General features: G+C 43.5%; 1 protein-coding gene across 2 annotated transcripts in view; it reads right to left on the minus strand.

Annotated features, from left to right (window-relative positions):
• Nucleotides 1-555: 555 nt before the first annotated feature.
• Mnn1 (menin 1) overlaps nucleotides 556-24,859 on the minus strand; it is a 29,467-nt gene continuing 5,163 nt past the window's right edge. Inside the window, exons 3-9 of one of the 2 annotated variants that reach the window (XM_075871627.1) lie at nucleotides 24,092-24,267; nucleotides 19,630-19,895; nucleotides 18,010-18,185; nucleotides 15,462-15,676; nucleotides 12,096-12,284; nucleotides 5,453-5,650; nucleotides 556-1,001 (exon numbers count right to left, since the gene is read on the minus strand). In XM_075871627.1, coding sequence (XP_075727742.1) covers nucleotides 768-1,001; nucleotides 5,453-5,650; nucleotides 12,096-12,284; nucleotides 15,462-15,676; nucleotides 18,010-18,185; nucleotides 19,630-19,895; nucleotides 24,092-24,267 — 1,454 coding nt within the window. In that variant the 3' untranslated portion in view covers nucleotides 556-767. The remainder of the gene's footprint in view (nucleotides 1,002-5,452; nucleotides 5,651-12,095; nucleotides 12,285-15,461; nucleotides 15,677-18,009; nucleotides 18,186-19,629; nucleotides 19,896-24,091; nucleotides 24,268-24,859) is intronic. The other variant, XM_037416597.2, reaches the window with a different exon arrangement.

Genomic DNA, 24,859 nt, shown 5'->3' on the forward strand with positions numbered 1-24,859 from the left:
AATAGCTTAAAGCTTCGTATCGGGCACTCACGTTTGACAAAAGAACACTTAAATAACATCCACGTCTCGGTTTAACAAAAAACTTGTGTATACTAGAGCAGTGCATGGATTTGGGGCCCATTTCAATTCCATTCATGATTCCTCTGATGAAGTTCAACTATTGTTGAAGCTATGATCTGTACATGCAAAAAAGTAATAAAAATAAAATAAGAAGGGGAAGAAAACATCCTTATTTTCCAACCTTTCAACAACAGCAACCATCACAAAACAAAGTGCTGGCGCAACCAACAATACCGCGAAAGTTCATGAAGTGGCGCAAGACTGTGTCAACACGCGCAAAAAAACAATTCCACCATTGCTGACCTAACATATCGATCTAAAACATGGTGCAAGCGGCAAAACATCTAAAAAAATGGCGCAACCTGCACTTGTGCCCTAATGCGATCAAGGAAAGGTCGCCTGCAGGCCAGATAGGGTGACCTGCAGGCCAAATAGGGCGACCTACAGGCCACATAGGGCAACCTTCAGGACATAGCCGAGCAGCAAATGGGAAATAACTGCCACAGTTGCCCAGCATCCAGAGCAAAAAATGTCAAGCCAAAGCTAACATAATTTTGGGTAGGGCACTCCGCTGTTCACTACCAACGGAGATAAAGAACACGTCTGTAGACGACATCCGAGTGCAAACAGATGATGAGAGGCTACTTAGCAACGAAGAAGCAAGCCTGCAGGCGGCAGCAATGGTGAAGTCTTGACGTTCGGGCTTCTCATTCTCGGCGTGTCCTCTTGGAGTGCCGCGTCGTGGGTTCGTGCAGCCCGCCGGCCGAATTGGATTGGCTCCGCTTGACCACTTGGACCTGCGACTGAGCCGTGAGCTGCAGCTGGATCGCCGAGGTGTTCAGTTTCTCCGCAAGGAGGAGGTCCTTGAGGCCGGCCATCTTTTGACTCGACAGCGTAACGGCTGCTGCGCCGCCATCGCCGCTACTCCGGCTTCCCGACTTCTGTAAAAAAGAACATATGCTGGATGCATTTTAAAAGAGACATGTCAGGCTTCTTGAACACGCTCAGAAAATGCTGTTGATTGGTAGTCAAGGCTTCTGCAAATGAGTGAGCAAAACATTATAGAGCAGCGTGTGGCATGGAACTAGCAATAAATTTTGATTGATTGATATGTGGGGTTTAACGCCACAAAACTGCCATATGATTATGAGAGACGCCGTAGTGGAGGGCTCCGGAAATTTCGACCACCTGAGGTTCTTCAACGTGCACCCAAACCTGAGCATGCGGGTCTACAGCATTTTCCCGTCCATCGAAAATGCAGCCGCCGCAGCCGGGATTGAATCCTGCGACCTGCAGGTCAGCAGCCGTATACCACCACTGTATGCCGTGGCGTGCCCGCACAGCGCTGTGCAAGAGCACTCGCATCACAACAAAACTAAGCACACATTGAAAGTAAAGAATAAAGCACTCAAGGTCATCTCACACGCTAACATGCAAACGAGGCTTCCTTCTGCCTGGTAATGGCCACCATTACCCTCCTTCTGCAGCTTTCAGCGAACTCGCAGGGACAGAACAGACAGAGCACTTAAAGCTGTATTCACATGACGGACGTAATCGCGGATGGATTAGTCACATGACTTGTAATGTGATTCTGATCCCTCCGCAGCCAGCATTCACACAACAGGGGAGAATTCACCCTGCTTGCGAGGATTTCGGCACTGATCACCGTGGATCCCAACTGTAATTTGGGCTTCCGTCAAAAGGAACATATATAACAGCTGCGCCTTGCCGGTACTTATCTACAGAGCAGAAACCTGGAGGCTTACAGAGAGAGTTTAGCTTAAATTGAAGATGACGCAGCGAGCGATGGAAAGGAAAATGGTAGGTGTAACCTTAAGAGACAAAAAGAGAGCAGAGTGGGTGAGACGACAAACTAGGATTAAGAACATCATGGTTGAAATCAAGAAGAAATGGACGTGGGCCAGGCACGTAGCGCGTAGGCAGAACAACCACTGGTCATTAACCGACTGGAATCCCAGAGAAGGCAATTGCACAAAATGGAGACAGAAAGATTGGTGGGCTGATGAAATTCCAAATTTCACAGCTATAACGTGGCAGCAGAAAGCACAAGACCGGGTTCATTGGCAGATCATGAGAGAGGCTTTTGCTCTGCAGTGGGCATAGTCAGGCTGATAATGATGATGTTTCACTAATTGCTCCGAGCGGACCAAAGCAGAAACGCGGGAAGGGGTGACTTACGGGGACGTAGTATGCAATCCCCAAATTCGAATCACGATTTAGTCTATCGTGTGAATACACCTTTAAGTGCGTGACAAATTTCTGCAACTCGGCTCATACTTGAGAGACCCTAAAAATTTTTGCAGCAGTCAATTCATGCTACGATAAGCTCCAGCAGTGAGTCATTCCAAAATTACTTGGAAATCGCAGGGTCCCTTTAATGTGTAGCACTATTCGACGAGTCAGCCTGAAAAAATTGGTCCGTCTATCAGAGAGCCAAATGTGGGTCTATGCCGGACGTGTTACACCAGCCCAGCCCTCAGTGGTCGTACACAACTTTCCCACAGTGGCACACCAGGCTGAACCGCGACCTTTCCTAAAGTTGAGGGTGAGATTCACAGCCCTCTGAGTACACGCTTGATGGCGACAGGAACATATAGTGTGACAGATCCCAACCTTCTTTCTACATACACTTTGGTGCACATAAACATGCTCTCAGCACACTCAGACCAAACACACACAAAAGGAAACAACGTATGTGTGTGTGTTTACATAAGCTGTGTTTAAAACAACGCACACATGCAAACATCACTCTTCCCAGAACATGTAAAACTCTTAACTGAAACAAGCTGTACAAAAGTTAGAGGACACTTAATCTTTCCCTTTAAGAGTCGTATGAGATAGCGCTATTGGCACCTTGTTCACAATGCTTTCAGATTCCCTTGCTATACTTTGCTTCTCAACGACTACCTAAACTATACATAGTACAAAGCCTTAGCTACCTCAACTATGCCGTTCGTGCATGATTATCTGTCCACGACGCACTGGCCATCATAAACTCAACTAAGGCACTGCAGTAAAAGCTTGCCGGGACCGAAATAACTGTCTGAATTTACCGAATGCCGAATTATTGAAATTGTCGAGAAAACAATTGACAAATGTCTGCTTCGTCAATGCACTTCCACTTTCATGAGGAATATGAACATCCAGTGATTACTTTGCAGAGGAGCAGCGTAAGAGCCACAATTTTCGTCATTTACGACTTCATTTGCAATGTTAACGCTGCTCAAAACTTCGCCTCTTTAGCAGAAAGTGCGCTGTACCCACACCTTATCGGGCACTGCCAACGTGATTGTGGGATAGCGACCTCATCTTACTGAAACACCGCGGCAATTTGGGCTGTCTGTGAATGCCATTTTCGCTGCTTAGCGTCACATATTTACCGTGCTGCATGCTTGGCACGCAGCCTAGATCCTTCGAAATTGACCAGATTCTGGCCAAGTATAATCAAACTAACGACAGTCCGATACTACTGAACCATGTATAGGGTAGTCAGGACAACAGAACATGTTCGAATTAACCAATGTTCCTAACTAGCAGTTGTCTAATTAGCAAAGCTTTCACTGTGCTGGAAGTAAAGTTGCAAAATATGCACTGCATGCTTGTAAGGCGATACATGTGCCTGCGTAGCTACACGCTCTGTTGGTGACATGGCTGATGGTAATGATAATAAATACTTAAAAAAATTGAAGGACGCTTTGTAAATTTCAAAGTGTGTTCGGTAAACGCCTGTGGCTATATTCGACTGACTGTGCCACGTCTTTAATGTTGGTGTTTTTTTCTTCTCTGCAATAAAATAACCAAGATAGTGATGAAATAAAATGGGTCTTGTGAGAAAATTTCACAACAATATCACTCATTGTGATGTTAATATGTGTCACATATATATAATACACTTGAACCTCATCCCAACAAACTCACACCTGCTGTGAAAATACTTCACTATATCCAAAAATTTGTTATAAACGTATATTTGTAACACTGTATCTATGAGAAAGCTATTCATCAACTCCTTCTTTATGACTGATAATGTGTTATATCTGTGTTCAATGTGTCGAGATCTGGGTGTAATATCATTGAAAAGTACAGTTTGTGCACAGCGTATAATTTTCAGCAAGGACTTGTGCATTTATTTCCATTTGCATAATGTAGGCTCTGCGCTAACTTTTGCAAACCTTGGCTAATGTACATTACCCACTCCTTTAACAACAATAAAATTGAGTGCTACCACGCTCCTGCCCCACTATGTTAATCAAATGCTTTGAAAACTATGACAGATCACCCTGATAAATATCCACCATAAAACGTTGATGCATCTTTTTTTTTTGATATATTACAACGAGCTCACAGACGATCGTACATGTGTTTCCAGTCATAAAATTCATTTGGAAACTTCTAAAGTTCGCACATGCAAATATTATTGCTTCTGTGCTGACTATCTTGTTCTTGCTTCCAATAATAACCGATTCAGCATAACACTTTTGTTTCCGTTATCAAGAAATACAGCGCCTCTTTTGAATTCATTGTGACTAGTGCCGCTTATCTGCAGTGCAGTGCAATGTCCTCTGTTCTGTCATCAGTGCACTGCGATATCGTTGCTGCAATTAACCTTATCTGTACCATATTTGACAGTTTATATTGCTGAGAAATAATAACAAATAATAATTTAAACTAAAATCAACACTTAATTTGTGCTGCATATTGTTTAGTTTTCTGTTTTCATTTTGCTGCTCATTAGCAATAATCAACAAGGAAGCAACCATGTCATTAATAGCAGCCCACCATGTTCAGCAGGCCTCTGAAAAAGACACACACACCGAGTGGCTCATGGCACACAAAAAAAAAAACAGAACATTCCTTAGCTTGGCCAAGCTGGACACTGCAACCAGAGCAACTCTGGCTCGTCCTTTTTCCTGTGTCTTCTTCAATAAAACAGCGGCACGTCAGTTGCCATGACATGGCCCGCTAGACACTCGATTTTAATTCTGTTTCACATCTATTTAAAGACATTGCAAGGTCTTTAAGATATCTGAATGTTTTTTTTTTCCAAGCAAAAGAAGTTTACGAACAGAACAATTCACAATGACGCAGCCACAGCCTGCTGTGTTTCTACTGAAATGGTGGTCCATACCTGTCAACACAGAAAATGAACCAACACAGCCGTGTTGTTGGTCACAAATAACATGAATGCCATTATAGAGTCCGACGCTTATGAGCACTGTCTCACCAAACTAAATCCTGCGCAAGAGTACAGTGCAAATTTTTCTCGTGCATGTGCAGCGAGAAGATCAGGCCTGCAGCTGCCATTGTAGCAACTAGAGCAACCATGGCAGTCCTGTCATGTTCACAACACGGTGAAGGAGCAACTGCGTACCTCTGGCTTTGCAGACAATGCTGCCTTTGTATCATCCAGATCTAGGTCATCATCGTCAAAGCTGAAGCTGCTGCTGTTGTTGTTGGCCTCCTGCTGCACGGCCCGAATGAGGTCATCGGGGCTTGCGTGACCATTGACCTTGGGGTCAAAGAGGTCGCCAACCATAAAGCCCGACTCTGAGGCCTTCAGGGCAGATAGCTGTCATGTGGTGAGTTGTGGAGTGTCCGGCAGGAAAGGGGCGTAGAGGACAGGATCAAGGTCAGGAGAGTGGACAAGGACAAAGCGGGGGGGGGGGGGGGGGGTGAAGGTCAAGTGAAGGACAAATGAAGGTCAGGTGAAGGTGACACATGCAGGAAAAATGGTGGCAAGCATGCAACAAGATAGAGAACAAACAAGCAAAATGAAAAACTCAAACAAGCAAAATGAAAAACTCAACCAGAAAAGCATTTTTTTTTCAAAGACACACACAAGAGAGGTGCACACACCAAAAGTAGAAGCCAGAGGTGCACACACCAAAAGTAAAGGCCAACCAAAAAACGGGACACAGCATGATGTCAAGTGATGGTGAACACCATGTGTTTAAAGAAGGTAATGAAAGATTAAGAGATAAGTTTTTAAGAGTACGAGTGGCAGTATACCATGCACAGATCATGGATACAATAGATTGTGAGATTAACAAATGAAAAACAAGCAAACCAAAGCAGCAAGGTAAAAGAAAAAGGTTAAATGGAGAGTGAGAAAACATATGAGAAAAGTAGATTAACAAAGATGCACAACGATAAGAAAAGTATTGCACATGGCCATGCGGCAGTGCAAATGTTCAGAAAAAGGCATCGGGAATCACGCCATGACAAGCAAAGGGGATGAAGGAAATGAAGAAAATCAAATAAGCAAGCAGAGAAGTGGATGACAGCAGACATAGGAGAGGATGAAAATAAAATGCAAGCAAAAGAAAGATGCAAAGTTCCAAGAAATACGAAATGACGGGCAAAAGAAGATAATACGGCAATGTACACAGTGCAATGCAAGAATGACAAGATAAGAATTAACACAAGAAGAGGAGGGCAAAGATGGAAGGTGAGGAAGAAGCGATAAACCCAAGACAAGAAAATGCCGGCAAAGCCACGTAATAAAGTGTGCCGATACCAGCCAAGCAAAGTCATAGGTAGAAGTTATGCAAGCGAAGGATTTAAACGACAAAGCAGCGATGATGACGTGACAGCGGATGGTGATCACAAAGGCGAGGTGACATCAGACAGGTAGGAAGTGCGAAATCATTTAGGCATAGGCACAAAGATATAAATATACACAGAAGAAACTTGAATTGAAGGAGAAAAGCAACAACAGATGACACACAAAGCCATAAGTCAATGATGGATTCAATAAACCATGCGGAGAAGCATGAAATGACGAGTGTGAACAGGAACAAGCATATTGAAAACAATGTAGTGTGTGTGAGCAGGGACCGAAAGACAGATGAACCCACACAGCAGGTGCAGGTGAGACAACGGACAGATGAGTGACGGTGACGAGGTAAGCGAAAGCGTGACAACCGGGACGTGGCCATGATGAATTAAATAAAAGAGAGGGAATCGCAAATCATTCCAGGTGAAAGAATGACAATGTAAATAAAGCGTTGGTTTGTGATGGAAATGATGTTTCAGGGAATAGGCGGGAATACGGGATGCGAGACAGAGAGTGAGAAAGAAAAACAGACACAGTTAAACAGAGTGGAAAAGAAGCGGCGCACATTAAAAAGTGTGCAAGACTGTTTCATTGTGAAACGGACAGAGGACATCAGAACGAGAACAGAAAGTGCATCTCTGTTATTGGAGCAGAGTAACCTCAGCGCAATTTCTTGTCTTAGACTTCGCCTTATATGTTTACTCATAATTTTTTTTAGACAAGGAGACGGCCTTGCATGACAAGGCTAAAAGGAAAATGCACTTGAAGTGGACATGGCCATTCACACACTTCAACAGATATAAGACATATAAAAAAAACACCATAATTAAATTTTGTAATAGCATACCCAGCAAATGCATAATAGAAGCAATTATACATGAATAAAAGATGAAACATGCTTCAATTTTGTAAATGATACGCAAGACGAGGGAGGAGTAAAAGAAGCACAAAAACAAGAATTCATTATACAACTTCTAGGGAGAGAGAGAGAGATACTCTTTTATTTTGAGCAAGTGCACTGAGCACCTGGAATCAAGGAGGCCAACCTCTGAAGCGATAGAAAGAAAAATTAAAAGACAGGCCAGCGCAAAACAGGCAGCACAATTAAAGGAAAGCTCGACGAGTGGCCTCTCTAGGGCCGTTATAAACTCTGAAAGAGCTCCTGCAAGTACACCTACAAGGTACACGCTACTCCATAAATCATAATTTTATTAAGTATGGCAGCACTCGCTACGCCATTAGCTTTCAGCTAGTAAGGCAGGTACCTGCTACTATAGAGTGCACTAGAACAGAAAAGGTAAGCGGGGTACCTGCTAGTATATAGTGCGCTAGAACAGGGAAGTGCCCAGAACAAGCTTGGGAAAGTGAAACCCAGACAAGGTTAATTCGCTCGTGCCGCTGCAACCGGTTGGTCTGCAATGCATTGTCGTTTAAGAGTTGCACGCAGCTGTGCCAAAGTCGTGCAAGGGTAGGATGCCCACTTCCCACCCAAAAGGGCCGCATTGGAATCCCAGTTGCAGATGGTGGGTTTTTTTTATTATTGGTATCACCTTTTACAGGTGTATTGGTTTTTCTGTGTTTTTTTTTTAACTGGCTTCATTGAATGAAGCCAGTGAAACTGGCTTTTTAAAACTGGCTGCTACAAAAAGTGACAGGAACAGAGAAGTGATATAGAAAAAGTTTGACAGAGATGAATGGATGCTATCAGCATCCACTCACCACTGTTCCGTTTACTGAGAAATGAAGAGGGGTGTGGAACACAAGTATCAAACCATCATATCAGAGGCAGTTGTTCTGTATAAGCAGCAGTTCTGTTTAACAAATTTTCGTTTACTGACACATCTACTGTATCTGCATAAATTATATGCACAAAGAAGGGAGGGTAATTATTTGCAGTGCCACCACTTGGTATTCAGTAAAAAACTAAAGTCTGGCCTCTGAGATTTTTGCAAAGACAAGACTTGAAACGAGACTTCACCTTTCACGTTACTTTTTTTTTTAGCAATACATGGCAGCTGAAGCTAGTTTTAAGAAACAAAAAAAAAACCAAAGCTGCTACAGTGAGTGACATCGTAAATAAGAGACCGACCATGTACTACCGAGATTTGATACCGGGCTTCTCAAGTTGGAAGCGGACATTCCAAATTTCCACCATTTTGGCAAAGCAGCATGCAACTCCTAAGCAACGACACAATGCACACTACCAATTGCAGCACCATAAGTGGCTTGGTCCTGTTTGGGCTTCACTTTCTATACATTGAACGTCCGGCCGTTCCAAGTACTACCTTGATCTAGAATACACATCTGTAAGGAATTATGTGCGCTATGTTCGAACGGCATGCGGCTCCCAAAGATGAAGAATTATCATTGAGAACTTTGCGGTGGGTGGGATAACACAAACTGGTTACACAATTAGCATTGTGTGATGACTGGTTGTTATTTCCCTCCTCTGCCATGCTGTATTGCATACGATAAATCAGTTCTTTGCTTGAAATGATGCCTGTATAGAGTCTTCCTGAGAAAAAGTTTTAAGCAGCAGTATGGCTCTGTGGCAGAATATTTTACTGCCATGCAGAGGGCCCAGGTTAAAAGACATCCTTTTTTTTCTTCTCATTTCATGCAAAACAGCTACAGACCCTGGCGGCAGTGGCAGACAACTATGCGCCCCAACATCGGCTGTTGTTATCTCATAACAGCTTTCGCTGTAAAACAAGAAGTCATCATGCAATGTGGCATTACGCAGGAAACTTGCTAATGTAAGTATCAAGAAAGCAGCATACATCGACACAAAATTCATATTAGATGGTCTGAAAAGTAGTCAACCTGGCGAACATTACACCTCAATCAGTGGATGCAAAAAAAATGAAGCCGAGGCACATCAATGAAATAAGGATTTTATATGCCAGAACCACAATGTAGTCATGAGGCACACTTTAGTTGACTACAACCACTTGGTGTTCATTAACATGCACTAACACCGGAACATCAACAGTACACGGCCTGTTAGCATGTCACCTCCAGAGAAGTATGACTGCTGTGGCCAAGATCAAACCTGCGACATTCACGCCACAAATCAAGCATACCAGGCATATCAACTGATGACGTCAAGCTTCTATATGCTGAAAACATACTACTCTCGAACCAAAGTCCAAACAGCAGTGCTTCGAAAACACTTAGAGAACATATGGTATTCGCGTGCAGGACAGTGCATAACATTGAGCAGAAGGGCAACGTGTACGTGACCCCTGGTCGAATATTGCAGGTGTGTCGCCACTACCAGTGGTTATCGTCTACTTGAAACAATAGAAATTTCAGCTTCCGTGTCACTTTCTATAAAATAGAAAAGAACTTAGTGAACCTTCTTTCTTTCACTGAATGAGCGTTCTTCTTTCTTTATGATTTGGCATGACGTCGATCGGAAGGATCACTTTTTGTCAGTTTTGCGAAATCTGATACAGCTAGATATTAATGTTGATTGATAAACCTAAACGCCTTTAACATGGATAACATGGGTGCGCATACGTCAGGTACCGACCCCATGATCTGCAAGACGTAGTCTCTTGCCATCTGCAGTGTAGCGTTACTGCCCAACAAGTGCATTAAAAATTAGCAGCAACAAATTTTCTACCAATAAACCATTCAAAATTGACTTTGAGAGAAGATGCTTATGACTCTTCATAGGCACAGCTACATTGAAAATCAGCAGCAATAATTTTTGCCAATAAACACTAAAATTCATTTTCAATGACAATACTGCACTTTTGGTTATTCACAGCCACATCCATGGTCAAATATCTCTTTATCAGAAAGTTATGTTTAACCCTTTCCTTACCGGGATTTTTTTTTTTTTTGCCTGAAAACGATACAAAATACTAGACTTGTGCGAACATTCAAATGCTTAGCCGAACGAGTATTATGGTATTCAAAATGAATGAATAGATGTATGTATGTTAATCCGCATGAAATGTCCTGTAAAGGTGGTTTCGCTGCTGTGGAGGAGTGCTAAGCCGTCAAAACACTTTTTTAAATGTAGTCCGCATCAAGCCCCCCTGTAAAAATAGTTTCACTGCAGTAAAATAATGCTGAGGTATTAAAACATCTAGGGGAAATCCGCACAGCCGCGAGGGCCCATTTCAAGGTTAAATGAATATTATCATTTTCACATCGTCTCATCATTTTTTCTAAGTTTTAAAATCTTGTTACACCGACTTGTTTAATGAGAGACGCCTCTAAGTATAGTAAATTTTAAAATGCAACATCTTCTACGGGTTATTATCACTTGCACTCTACCGAAAGTCAAATCCTGCTACTATTTTCACAGTTATTATTTTCACATCCTTTGACAAAAAAAGACTGGCGTTTGAGCATGCCTTGTTTCTGTTTTTAAAAAGATATTGTGCACATCAGTCGGGTTATGATAAATATGCCCATTTTTCTTTATTTTATGTTACATACATACTGTACAAATTCAACACAAAACTATACGAACCAAATCACCATTCGCTTCAAACCTAACATTCACTGCATGCCCAAGCCTAAAAACACTCATCTTTTTACTTTCCCATTTGATTACCAGTGTCTTGAAACAACAAAAAGGTTAATCAAAGGCACTTTGCTTGCAAGCTAAAGGCAAGATATGTACGATACATATTTATTCTTTTTATAAAATGTGCAGAGGATTGGCTTCACTGCATCATGAAAGGTGCCCTGACTCCTCTACTCCTCGGTGCACAAAACATCCTTTTTAAAATTAAAAAATAAATCGTAGGGAAGCGAGAGTGCAAAAACGACACGCTGGTGGGAATTTGCTTACATGCAGGGGCGTTCGCTGCCGATAACGTCGTGACGCGGTCGTCATGCGAATCCGATGACATGGAGAAACTATGCTGCTACAGTCAAACCCCTTTAGAAGAGACACTGATATAAGAGAGAAATGGGTATTAGAGACACCAGAGTGCCTACAGGGAAATACAGGTTGATAAGAAAATGCCTACGAGGTACCCTGCTTATAAGTGACATCTCATATAAAAGACAGGAATTGCTGCCTGGAGCGTGCCTTTTATAAAGGGGTTCAACTGTATGTATAGTTCCCGCCACACTCGCAAGAAAACTGAACGGAGCTGTTCTGGCACACACACGCCACTCGTGCACAAAGGAGAACACCATTTTCTGAATGCGGTTACATGAATCGAGTGCTTTCTCAACCAAAATGCAAGCTTTGAGAGCATTTTTAAGCTCCTTGCTACACTATCTGTTAACACATATTTAATCACAGCAGCTTAACTGCAGCGCCCCTAAATGCTCGTCTTCAGTAGAAAAAGGGTAAAAGAACAACATCAAACTGTTTGTTAAAGAGGAAAAAAAACATGGCTCAATCATATTTATGGATAATAATTAAATATAGCGTGCCAAAATGCAAGACAAAGTGCCAAAAGGGGTGCCATAGCGTGTTACTAACCCCGTTGTTGCCGTTTTTGGTTGAGAAGGGCTCCCCACAGCCCAAGAGGTAATCGGGGTTGAGGATATTCTCCGCGCACGCCGCGGCCAGTGCGACGATGTCGGGATGCGGCGGCCCGTTGCTCTGCCCCAGCTGGTTCTCCAGGCTTTTGAGGAAGTCCTCCTCCTTGGGCAATTTGCCGTCGGCCATCTGCGAGCCCGCCAAGCACCCGAAAAGCCACGTGTGTTTGTTTCCACAGGGGGGGAGGTCTTCACAGAGTTAGATTACGTGCGTTAATCAGAAAAAAGAAAACAGCGACGGGTGACTACCGACACCAACTGCAGAAGATGGGCTAGCTCTCCCCGCCAAATCACTTGCATACGAAGACGGTTCTCAGCAAGTGTGAGGCTCGATTAATGTTTAGGATATTTCTCATCTTAAGATCAATTTTAGCACAGCATAGCTACTGCCATCGACACTAGCGTTTCTTAAGCTTACAGTACCAGTTCCAGCCACTTAAGACTAGCATGGCTAGTTGTGACGATGTTAGGTAACAAAACTTTCAGAGTGACCACTTCTGCACGACCAAAAATATTAGAAATGCGCATCACAGCCCCCCCCCCCCCCCCCAAATTCTTCAAATTGGCCACTTGTACGCTAACAAAGGAGCAGCGAAGCAGAGTGGCGCTAGAACATCACAATATCCAGTGCGATCGTGACGGTGACTTCGGGGTACAGTAAGAAGTGAAACTAGCAGTTAAAGAAAAGACTTCAATTTTTCAGGGTGGGGTGTGCTCACACTTAACAATAGATTTCCTACACTTATGACAGTATGGCCTCTCATCTGACGCAAAGGGCAAAAAAACAAAAACAAAGACAGCTGAAAATTTAGTGTCAGAATCTAGAGAAATACTTTGAAGTGACATTGTAAGCTACCTTAAAACTGATAAATCTCACTCCAAAAACACTAGTGCCATTAATTTCATGACCATTGGTTTATTAACGGATGAGAAATCAATGTCAAGGGTATCACTTTTAAATATCCCACCAAAATCTCCAATAATGATGTCACAGATTTCAAAGTGTTTCTTTTCGTATTTCAGCCACATCGCCTCAATGAAATTTCCTAAAGTTTAGTATGTTATGTCTACGGCACCCTCAAAGAACAATGTACTTCATTCTCACTGATTAGGGACTACGTACAGCATCAGCAAGCTTAACACGAACGCTCCAACGCGTGACCTGTACTAGTTTGACTGATGCCTGCCGCGGGCGCTGGGCACTGTTGCCGAGATAATACCTCGACATGCTTGAATAGTAATCTCGGCATATATGAGTAACATCTCAGCAACATAACCCAAAGGTACGCGATGCTAGCGTCAATCAAACTGTTTCAGGACAATAAGCCGAGCGTTCATGTTAAGCTTGCTGACGACTGTACATGGGTCCTAGCAGATGCTGTGAAAGCCTATGAAATCACTGTGAATGGTGCGAGAACTTTGAGGCGGCATCGCTACTTGCATTTTCTTTTTACACATTTTCCCATATACCAAGCAACTTCTTGGCTGTGGTGTTCTTCGATATTGTGAAATGGTAATTCACTATTACTTATGAGCAAATACTCTTTACAAATGCACTTGCTTTTCAGAGTCCCTTTAATAATAAAGTTAACTGTGAAAAGCCATCATGCAAGAACAGTAACAGAAACACATCTTCCAAGTGCTCGAGAACTACAGTGTGGTCCACTGTAAATGACACCGCCATAACCTACAGACCTCATTTTGTTGGCACTCTCGATGAGCAGGCTCAATTTGTGGAAAGGCGCTAACACCACCATTCGTAAGTCATCTTCTGCAAAGCTGAGCCAGTGGCCAGGCAGTCGGTTTAGCCAGTGCACGTGATGTAGCACTCAACTGTTAACAATGTTTGTGGGCATGAGCATAAACGTCGCATGCGATTGACAGACGTCAAGGACATAACATGAAAACCGAAATGTAGGTCGGGCTAGAGAATATAGGTCGACCCCCCCCCCCCCCCCCCAACTTTGAATCTCCGAATAAGGAATTTTTAAATATCGCAAAGAATTGTGATGCACCCTTACCTTGGTAACTACGCGACACAACCAGCTACGCTTTGGGGACATTTCTTTTTGCTTGGACACTAATCTTATGTAGTTAAACGCCAGAAGGCCACAAAGTGCTGTCACTCATACTCGTCCGAACTTGAGTTTGACGACGTCTGTTTTTCACTAGTAAAGTCCCAGAGTGCATCGTTCTCTATTCAATCCAATACGTTACTGATGCAGTACTTGCGAAAAGATGGAAGTACGCTGCCTTGGCGCATTGCCCTTCCGCTTTGTATATCAGCACACCCACATAGGCGAGCCCTTGAACTGCACCCTCGCGAGTACAGAGTCGCGCACAATCTGGAGAGCTTTATCGCAGACGCACTCTGCTGGTACGGGTAGAGACCTTGCACGCAGCTCCCGGACGAATTCAACGAGAAGCATTTCCAGTTCCAGATCGCTGCAGCTAGTCCACAAAACTGTTTTTTTTTTGGTTGCTGCAGAATGTGATGCGCTGCTTATGGCTCCTCTAGTATTGGACGCTTTTCTACGATGCACCGAATTTCCATTGTGCCACCAGGTTGCCGTACGTGCACTTCAGCATGCTCTATAACTTTTTTCATGAAGTTTATCATAAACTGCCGTCGACTACCACTCATTTCTCAAGAAAAAAGAAAACAGCAGAGTGACATTAGATAACAGAGGCAAAATGGCATTGCTAGAACATTGTAGGCCTTGCCTAACCTTGCCTAACGACACCCCTGATGATGCTCACAATGGCAATAGAGGCTTTTGACTTCAGCTACCCATTTTTGCGTGACTTCCACATTTTTTTTTCTGCTAATGACCAGTATATAAAACGAGGGTCTCGACTTTTCATTAATTTTTTTTTATTTCGACCTATATTCCGGTTTTACGGTAGGAGGGGACTGTCCAGATTCATGCTTCTTGACTACATCTGTTGGTGCCGCTCATGTGCCTGCAGTCACACTCAATAGCTGACTGTGGCTAACAATGCTATCACACTGATGGTGAACTTGTTGCAGAAGCCTTGTTGCCAACTACACTGCCAGCTATTATATATTTAGCCACTAGGGCTAACTGCTGAGCCTAACTGGTAGGCCTAACCACTAGGCCTAACCGATATGCCTAAACCACATCACTTGGCCTTGACTTGGAAACCAAAGTTGCAACTTTCTGCCAGCCGAGGTGGCCGCAATTTTCATCATAGTTGCCCTACTTGTTCAACAAGACAGTGCGACACCTGGCACAGGTAATAAAAAAAGCAATACTGGAAAAAGTGGGGAGTAATTCTCACTCACAAGGCCATCCTGTGATGACGTTTCACTGCCCTTCTTGGACTCCTCTTTAGAGACTGAAGGCGGCGCGTCCTTGTTGTTCTTCTGCTTGGCCCCTTCTTCCTCGTCCCCCGTCGATGCGTGCACAGACACTGCTGACCTCACCGATGCCGGAAACTTGGCGATTGTCCCGACAAGTGGTCGCGCCCAGCCAATATGAAGCACAGGCGTGGCAGAACCTGAGTAAGAGTCAAACACACAATGCATTTTTATTTTTCATTTGTTTCCTCGCTAAATCGAGAGACGAAAAGAAAACTCACGCACATTTTATTTATTCTTCTGCAATACTGTCAACACTTAATTTATTGCCATCAATGCTTTTAACGAATGAAATATACTCAAACCTTATTTAACAAATTCGCATCTTACACAAAAATAAGTTCGTTATATTCAAAAATTCACCATAAAGGTTTCTTCTTAACACTATATCTATTGCAAGACTATTTTTCATTTACTTCGTTATAACCGGTATTTCGTGATATTCAGGTTCATTATATCGAGGTTTAGGTGCAAACAACAAGGGTGAGCAGGAAACGACAAACAACAGGCACCGACTCACAAGTAAAATCTTATTTTCATTAAAACAAACAGCAACTGATGAAGCACCAACATACAACCATCTGACGTGTACAAGGTGACAAATCTGCGAGTTCGGAGTCAACACCTGTGTTGATCATTTTTTGCTCGTCCTCGTTTTTTGCGCTCCTTATTTCACTGAAGACTGAAGCACAGAAACTTGCGCAACTAACTTTTCTTGATGAAGCTTTCAGACGTTGGCAATCACATTTGTATGAGCAATTACACAGCGTGTGCACACGTGTGTAATTGATGGACTGGACAAAATGTGCAGTGTCTTGTTACAGCTGGTCTCCCCTTGCTAACCTTAGCACACATTACTGCATGACACTAGTGTACAGTGCTCAACTGTCATGTCTATAACGACGGAGCGCAACATGTGGAACAGCACAAGCGACATCTGCAGTCGCAAATACGCCACATCTGAGCATGCGCTTTGAAGGGTGGTGCGGGTACGCAGTAGCACCCCATGGCGGCCACAGCAACATGCAGCTCAAGATACTCAAATCAGCCAGTGACCATGTCCATGAGCTTAATACACAGTTGAAATTGTGCCTACAGCATCATTTGTCGAGAGAGAAGCAAGCTAGCTTACTTTGAAACTTAATTTTAAATTACATTTCGTGTACGCTGCAATATAGGTTTGGTTCACGTTTGCAGCAGTCTCGACTACCAGCTCGCACCATTTTCCAACCCCAACCAAGACATACTCTTTGAAAGCTGTTAGCACAAAAGTTACACATGCAAGAGGCTCAGCAGCTTTGCCGAGACTGCTCCATTGGCATTTACTTGTAAGCATTTTGGCCTGTGCAAAAAATTGGCCCTGTATCTGTGTGCTTCGCTACAAATGTCGTCCAAAGACGATTGTCTTCTGCGGGCCTTCTCTCATGCACAGCATCGAGTTTTCGGCGCAGGCTAAGAAACATTCGGTTTTTAGAATTACATATTAAGGTATTTTCTAATAAAGGAACACACCATCTAATACTTATGTATTGATGTTGCACCTCAGATATGCGAAACATTTGCTTTTTGATCCACAATGTTTGCAAGTATCAACACAGCCACCAGTCCAAGGCGGCTGAGCATCCAGCAAGCGCTTAAACTTTGCCTGGGTGGCTGAATCATGTGACAGACAGACAGACAGACAGACCAAAATTTTTGCGTTCAAGTATCCCAAGAAAGACTATAGGATTTAAAACAATTCCAGCTCATCTTTCGAAGTCCCAGTCTAATTTAGAATCCTTCAAAAAACAGAACAGAACACAATCCTGCATGTATTTGCTACTCCGTGAAATCACGACATATGACTATACTCCGTTTCATACATCAGGTGCAACGCTGTGAAGGCTAGGCAAGTAGTCCGTAAAGAAAACACGAGGTGTTGCTCCGCGCGGTTTCGTAGCCGAGTGGTCTGACGCGTCGCTCCGGAGAGTTCACCGTAGTTTTGAAGTGCACGGGTTTGCATGGGTTACATTTGCAATTACTTGCTTGGCGTGCTTTGACAGCTTTGATGTGCGAAGCTTTGAGAAAATTCGCGCAGGAGAGGTGGTCGAGGACGCAGAGCTGGACGCCATTTTTTTTAAGCTGCCACAACAAGTAAAAAAAAAAATGGCGTCGCGCGGAGAGCGAAAACCTGATACGAAAGCGACAAACATAAATTACCAACTCGCATATTTTGATTGTTTATCCGACAACACAGGTGTTTGTTTTTTAACCTGATGACAAATATGTATGCTTAGAAGTTTCCCGAGAAGCATTTACTGATTCTCATACACCCCAAGCGACGCACTACTTTTTGGTCGCGGCAGTACACAGCGCAAACAAGAGCGCTAGCTTTGACAGCGTTGCACATGATGTATGAAACGGAGTATAGAAAAAGTTAGACTGGTCCCAGCCGGACAAGTAGGGACATGCAAATGGCTCTGCACCCACACACCTTCTTCCCAGGCGCACAGGCCGTCGTAGAAGCGCAGCAGGTGCGCAAAGCAGCTTGGATCCTGCAGGAGCGAGCCGTCTCCCGAGCTGCTGAGCTTGACCAGCTGCGGCACCAGCTCGTTGGCAATCTCCATGAACTCCTTGTAGATTTCCTCATCCTCCCGACCATAGTTGAACCTGGAGGCAGATTTTTCAGCATTGAGCAAACTCCCACACAGCCACGGTGCAGGAATTTGCCTATGAATCTCATGCACAGACAATATCCACCAATGAATTGCCAACAAATGGCCTCAAAACGACAAACCTCTGCACACTGTGATTTCGCACAGAGCTCAGCGCATGCACTTTACAGCATCCCACTGTCTACGAAACCAGCTCGCGCAGCTGAACACATAAAACCATGTTCAACGACATGACTTCATGACTTTATCAGGATATGCATGCAAGCGATGGTCTATATCCTCAATAAGTCAAATAGCCCGCTTGGCCACGCCTATTCGAAAAACCTACCATTGATCACTTCAGATATAGCTAACAACTTGGGCATTCACACAAGCTTACTTCTTCATTTTGATGCAACCTGGCTTTGCCGACAAAAACTGTTACCACTGCTTAGTGCAGATCGCGCCGTAATGTACAGAAAGCTTCTCGGTTTTTCAGATTATTCTGATTATGTTCGACATGTGACACGAGCAGTGGAGTTTACCCTGGAGCAAGTCCCAGGAATAAGGCTAAATCTATCTACCGTATTTCTTCGCGTAATCCACGCATAATTCTCGCATAATTCTCGCACCCCCCACATCGCCCAACACAAATGCAATTTCTTTTTTCGTCGAGTAATTATCACACCCCCGAAACTGCCGCAATAATGTCGTCTACTTGTTACAACCACTGATGATGATAGCGTGCGCCGTCCGGCGCCACCTCTTAAGCATCAAGTGTACTATTATTGCACAAAAATCCAATCCAAGCTAAAGGGGCAAGTGTGTGTTGCGGCGTGTTTTATACCTTGTGTCGGTAATCTTGCCACGTTATGACGCGATACTGATGCTGCACGGCTGATTTCAAGTCGAAAGTGATAGATCATGCACTAAACAACGGCAACAGGGCCGCCGGAAGACCCTTCTCAGTCTACGAGTTTTGTGTTAGCGCTACTGGTGACGTTAGTTGCTGGTGTGAGAATCCCGATTTGCGGCCACTTCGTTTTCTTTTTCTCTCTGTACGTTTTCGTGTAAAGTTTTCCCCGCGTAATTCTCGCACCCCCCAACTTTGCATCGTTTTTCTGCCAAAAAAAGTGCGAGGATTATGCGAGTAAATACGGTATTGTTCATGAATAAAAGATGACTCTTTACACCCACAATCGGTTTGCCAACAGCTGACATCTGTGCACAGCACTATCGTTCCACTTACATTATTACAGCTTCTTCTGAGTACAATTTAAAACAGTCGACAGTTTCAGCTTTACCAGCTTGAGTTTTGCATATTTCAGTCGTAACCAAGACCCAGTGCCTGCGATGAATCTATGACAAACATAAGTGAAAGCCGACCTCTTACTCTCTTTAAGACAATATTTTGAACTGGACTGAACCTTAAACAATGGGCAGGATGCGTGGCTACTCACTTTCGGATAACGTCAGCAGCGTCCGCCCACGCTCGCAACGCTTCTTTGAGGCGCCCGCTGCGGAACAGGAAACCACCCAGATAGGTGTAAGGATAGACGTGGTGGTTCTGATAGTATGTGCGCGATGCATGGACTGCCTCCGCAAACAGGTCTTGTGGTGGCGGTCGCCCTGGCGTTGGAAAGAGGCCTTCTAGCTCTCCGAGGTTCCCCAGCGCCATCGGGTAATTCCTCAGGTGGCCTTTGTCGTACAGGAGCCAGAGAAGTTGCTATAGAAACGCAAAGGAATGCATTGTCGATTTGAGCGATGCGGCTTGACGCACCAAAGCAACGAACAGAACATGAAATACGCATTTAGTGACAGGCTTCTGCTTTTTACCATTAGCCACTCGAGTTTCTGCAAAGGGAAACTATAAGGACGCTAGATGTGCTTAGATTTCATCGATTCAACGAGTCTTAACAACTCAAACGTGGTGTTGCAAACAAGTGAAACTCGTACAGCAAAGTAGGTTATAAAGTAAACCATATCTCAGAAGGTAGTGCAGCTTAAGAGAACACCTACACTCTGAGCTGCTCTTGGCAGCAATGTTTTTTTCAATGCTAGTCCCTTTTCATGCTTGCCTACTCGTCAGAATGACGGATGGTCTACCCAAGTTTTCAAAATTATCAGGGAACCATGAGCAGAGGATGATAAGATGGCCAAACGCGTTTGTAACAATGCGCTCAAGACCTTCACCACACCTTTATAACGATCACTTCATTGTAAATGTATTCATTGCAATGCTCACACATTAGCTGGGAAGTAAAGAATGTTCATGTTGTACAGACTATATCGTTGCAGAGGTATTCAACTATAGCAGGGAATCGAGCATGGCACACCGCCAACAAAACAGCAACTTCTTGCAACAGCCGCAGAGCATAAACTAAGAGTAGGCTTGTGCGAATCGTGAATTTCAGGATCAAACCGAATAGTGATTTTGGTTGAATAATTTCGGACCAAATTCGAATACTATATATCACATATAACGAAGAAAAATGGGCATATTTGTCCTGACCTAACTAATTTTTTAAAAACTGAAAAAATGCCTGTGCAAATGTTTTATCTTTTTTTTTTTTTCAGAGAAAGTCGGAACAACTTTGAATAGCGCATTTGATTTTCGGGAGAATGCAAGTAATATTCTGTAAAATATTTCAAGTTTTGAAATTTACTATACTTTGAGCATATGAGCCTGTATAATAACCTCTTACAATTAAAGTGATCAATCGATGTGAGAGTTATATGTTCATTTAAACTTGAAGATAATGTTTTCACGGCTTAGCACTCCTTTACTGCTGTGAAACCACTTTTGCAGGTAGTTACATGCGAATGAATACATCTAGACATGTGCTTTAACTGCTTAGCACCCCTCCACAGCAATGAAGCCACCTTTACAGAGGTTATATGCGGGCTAATATTATAGGTCGGCAAAAGTTGTGGAGCACACTCAGGCTCACTCGTGATGTATATCTCGAGCTTTAGACTCACTCGGACTCAGGATCACGAAAATTCTCCTGAGCTGGACTCACTCGAACTCAAACTCACAGCTCAATCTGAGTCAACTCACGAGTCCGTCAGCCTAGAATCAGCTTCTTCGACCATGGTGTCAATGCTCTTTTACACTATTACCTCATGTAATCGGTGTTCCTCTTGGCACTGTTTGAGTTCCGATTGTTGGCAAACTAGTCAGTCAGTCAGTTAGTCAAGAACTTTATTAAATGCTCCTAAGGAGTTTAAGCCATCAGGGTATCCCCGAGGGACATTCTAGCAGCCGCTACTGTAGGCGACGCCTGAGTCAGGGCGGGAACGTGGTGGCGTTCCGCCGGTTCTTGGGCCCTCTGGACTGCCTTTTGTTGGTTTCTGAGACTGGGGCTCCTGAATGCCTCCTCCCAGTTGGACTCTCTGGTGAGAGGTCCTCGAGGTAACGCAGGACATTGCCAGAGCATGTGTTCGAGTGAACAGTACACTTCTGGGCAGTCCGGGCATTGTGAATCTATGTCTAAGTTGTAACGGCTGAGTCAGCCCCGTGATGGGTACGATCTCGTTTGTAGCATGCGAAACGCTACCTCTTGCACGCGTTTGAGCTTTGCATGCGATGAAGGGTATTGGCTTCTATCGTTTCGATAGGAGGTAATTTCGTGAAAGGTGAGTAAAGGATCCTTAAACTGTACGCCTGGGCCCAGCTTTTCGGTGGCTGATTGATCGTCGCGGCGGGTCAGTTCTCGCACTCAATTACGAGCCATTTCGTTGAGGTTGGGTTGCTGTGGGTGGACCTCATTGCCCATGTGGCCAGGAAACCAAGAGAGGTAGTCCAAGCCCATGCGTTTGCGCGTTTGTAGAATGCGGGCTGCTTTTCGAGCGATGTTGCCACTTTCGTAAGCCCAAATGGCGGTGCGAGAGTCTGTGAAGATATGGGTGTGTGAGGGGTCGACCATTGCTAAAGCTATAGCAACCTGCTCGACTATGGCACTCGTTGCTAGCCTAACCAGTAAAGTAACTTTTTTTTGGAAGAGACGACAGCTTAAGATATGTTCATCGATAACTTCCCCGGAAGAGTTGGTGGAGGGGGGGTCGGGGGGCCAGGGCACTCTTTTACATAATACACGCTTCTAATTAATAAATAGTGAAATGGTGTATGAACGACACTGCTTAGGAATACCTGTGAGTAGACGAGTGTAAACGTGAATCTAAGTAAGGCTGATAGTAACGTTAAAGATGAGTCGATAGGATCTTAAGTTGGCAAAAGACAATGGAACTTCTTCTCATTCACTCAAGAAGTACATACTGCGCTTTGGACTCACTCGGACTCACACTCGCCAAAATTTTTCCAAGCCGAACTCACTCAAACTCACACTCATGAAAATTTTCTTCAACAGTACTCATTCGGACTCAGACTTGCGAAAATATCACTCAGACTCACGGTTCGATCCGAGTCCGAGTGAGTCGACCTATGAGTAAGTTCGCTGACCTATACACTTATTGGTTCACCTCTACTTCGAAATTTACAATAATTTATATTCAAATCGAAACAAATTCGAATATTCAAAGCATTCGAATATTGGCACAAGCCTATAAAAAATGTACATTTCATGTTTGTTCAACAGCAGTATCCTAATTGTGACATGAATAGAAAGCGATTGATCACGATAAAAAATCAACTTGTCGCAGGTAGATTGTCCTAAGGTTGTAGATAGATAACCTACAAGCTTAGGATAACACGTCGAGTACTCTAGCGATCAAGTTGCCGAGGTGGTAGCTTTCCCATCCACTTCATTGGGTGTTTATGTTTCCGTAATTCAGAGAGTGTTAGCCAGCACTGCTCGCAGCCATTACGAAAAGTGTCGAACACTCTTCTCGTTGCCAACTGGCACCACAGAGCACGTTATTTTATTACATGCAAAGAGTTGACCAATAAACCCTCACGTACTATAAGGCAACGTGTTTGCCGATCCGTGATGCTCTCTATGAATGAATAAGATAAAGACTGAGCGCAGATTTAGAAATGAGCCCTGAATCACTGCCTGACGCTTGCATAAGGTTATGTGTAATAAAAAGACACAAGCACTCGATCGATTCTCCTCTTCGGCCCTAAACTAAGCATACAAGACTGAACTGCAGATGTGAGATCTGCATAAAATTGTTTGCGCTGCGTTCTGTTTATTTTTTTAAAGCTGCTGCTGTTTCGCATGAGCAGAAAACGAAGGTGCACCTGGCGCAATACCTCGATTGGTACATGCTCGTTTCGCAAGCTTCTTCATTTTAGCACTGACTATAAATGAAGACGGCAGCATACAATCAATAAATGAGTATAGTTATGGTGCAAATGGTGCAATATATATATATATATATATATATATATATATATATATATATATATATATATATATTGTTATGGTGTTATATTGTTATACATATATACATATAGTTATGCTGCAAATGAGTATAGTTATAGTGCATTTATGATGCGCCTCGTAAATTGGCAGACAATAAAGCCTGTGGCAACCACATACTTTGAGGTTGATGCAAAGGAAGTGCAATATAGGCATTCCTTCAATGCATGAGTCTTCCAAAAAAAAACAAAAAAACAAGAGAAGTGCAGATATGTTAACCATCTGTGACATAAATTTTTCTAAACATAAAAAGAAGAGTGTTAGAGTGGGACAGAGAAAGAAACAGACAGAAACTTAAAAAAGGGATCTTACTATGAGCACACTAATTAGAACCATACTAAATAAAATCACACCAATTAAAACCATGCTAATTAAAGTCATATTAATATGACTTGGTTATTTAGGATCATTCAAGTTTGAAAACTGTTAATTAGGACCATGCTAGTTAGAACATTGCTTAAAAATCTAGGTCAGCTACAAGCTTTGCTACTGGTCCAGCATTACACCACTAATGCAAGCAGCCCTCATTTTCTTTCACCTGTTGGAGGTTGACAAGCTCCGTACTGTCTGTAGTGGGGGTGATGGCGGGGTTGATGGCGGAGACGAGCGCGGCCACCTCGGTCGCCCTCGTGCATGGAATGGCGTGGCCATTGAGGTACAACCAGCTCTTGTCCTGCGGTATCGGCTGGCCCCGCCTGTCCTCATTTCCTTTGCCTGCGCAATGACATGCAACTTTTTTCCAGTTGCGGGACCACACATCATTCTCCTTTTAAGCACGACGCACTTCGTGGTCCTGTTTCGAGCGCTCAGAGAGGAGGGTAATCTGCAATCCAATGAGAACCACATGAAGTCAACATCATTCGAGCAAACAGCTTTCTCAGAAAGCCGATGTCCCAAAGTTAGGCGACCACCGTGAATAAGACTCATTTTATTCTCTTCCACCGTGTGAACTCCGTTTTTTTTGCTCACATCAGTTCAAAGTGGCCCAGAAGAGTGCTACCTTCAAGGCAGTGATTATTGTAATGCAAGTGTCATTCAGGTGATTTGGACATAGCCACCAGATACTGCTGCCCTTAATTCAAATGTAGGTCTTACAAACAGCCATTCAGTGTGCTGTGTCACAAACATTTTCAGAGATAGCTTTAGAGCAAATTAGATAATCACAAATTAATTGTTGCAAGGCGAAGAAGACACTGTAATGCTGTGCTGCAGCATGCGGGAGCAAGGACAATGACCGTAAAGGAAGGGAAGTTAGAAGGCAAGGCCTGTCATACATGGGAGGTTGCATTGACTACTACTGCATGAA

This window comes from Rhipicephalus microplus, chromosome 8, assembly GCF_043290135.1.
Source record: "Rhipicephalus microplus isolate Deutch F79 chromosome 8, USDA_Rmic, whole genome shotgun sequence".
Taxonomy (NCBI): Eukaryota; Metazoa; Arthropoda; class Arachnida; order Ixodida; family Ixodidae; genus Rhipicephalus; species Rhipicephalus microplus.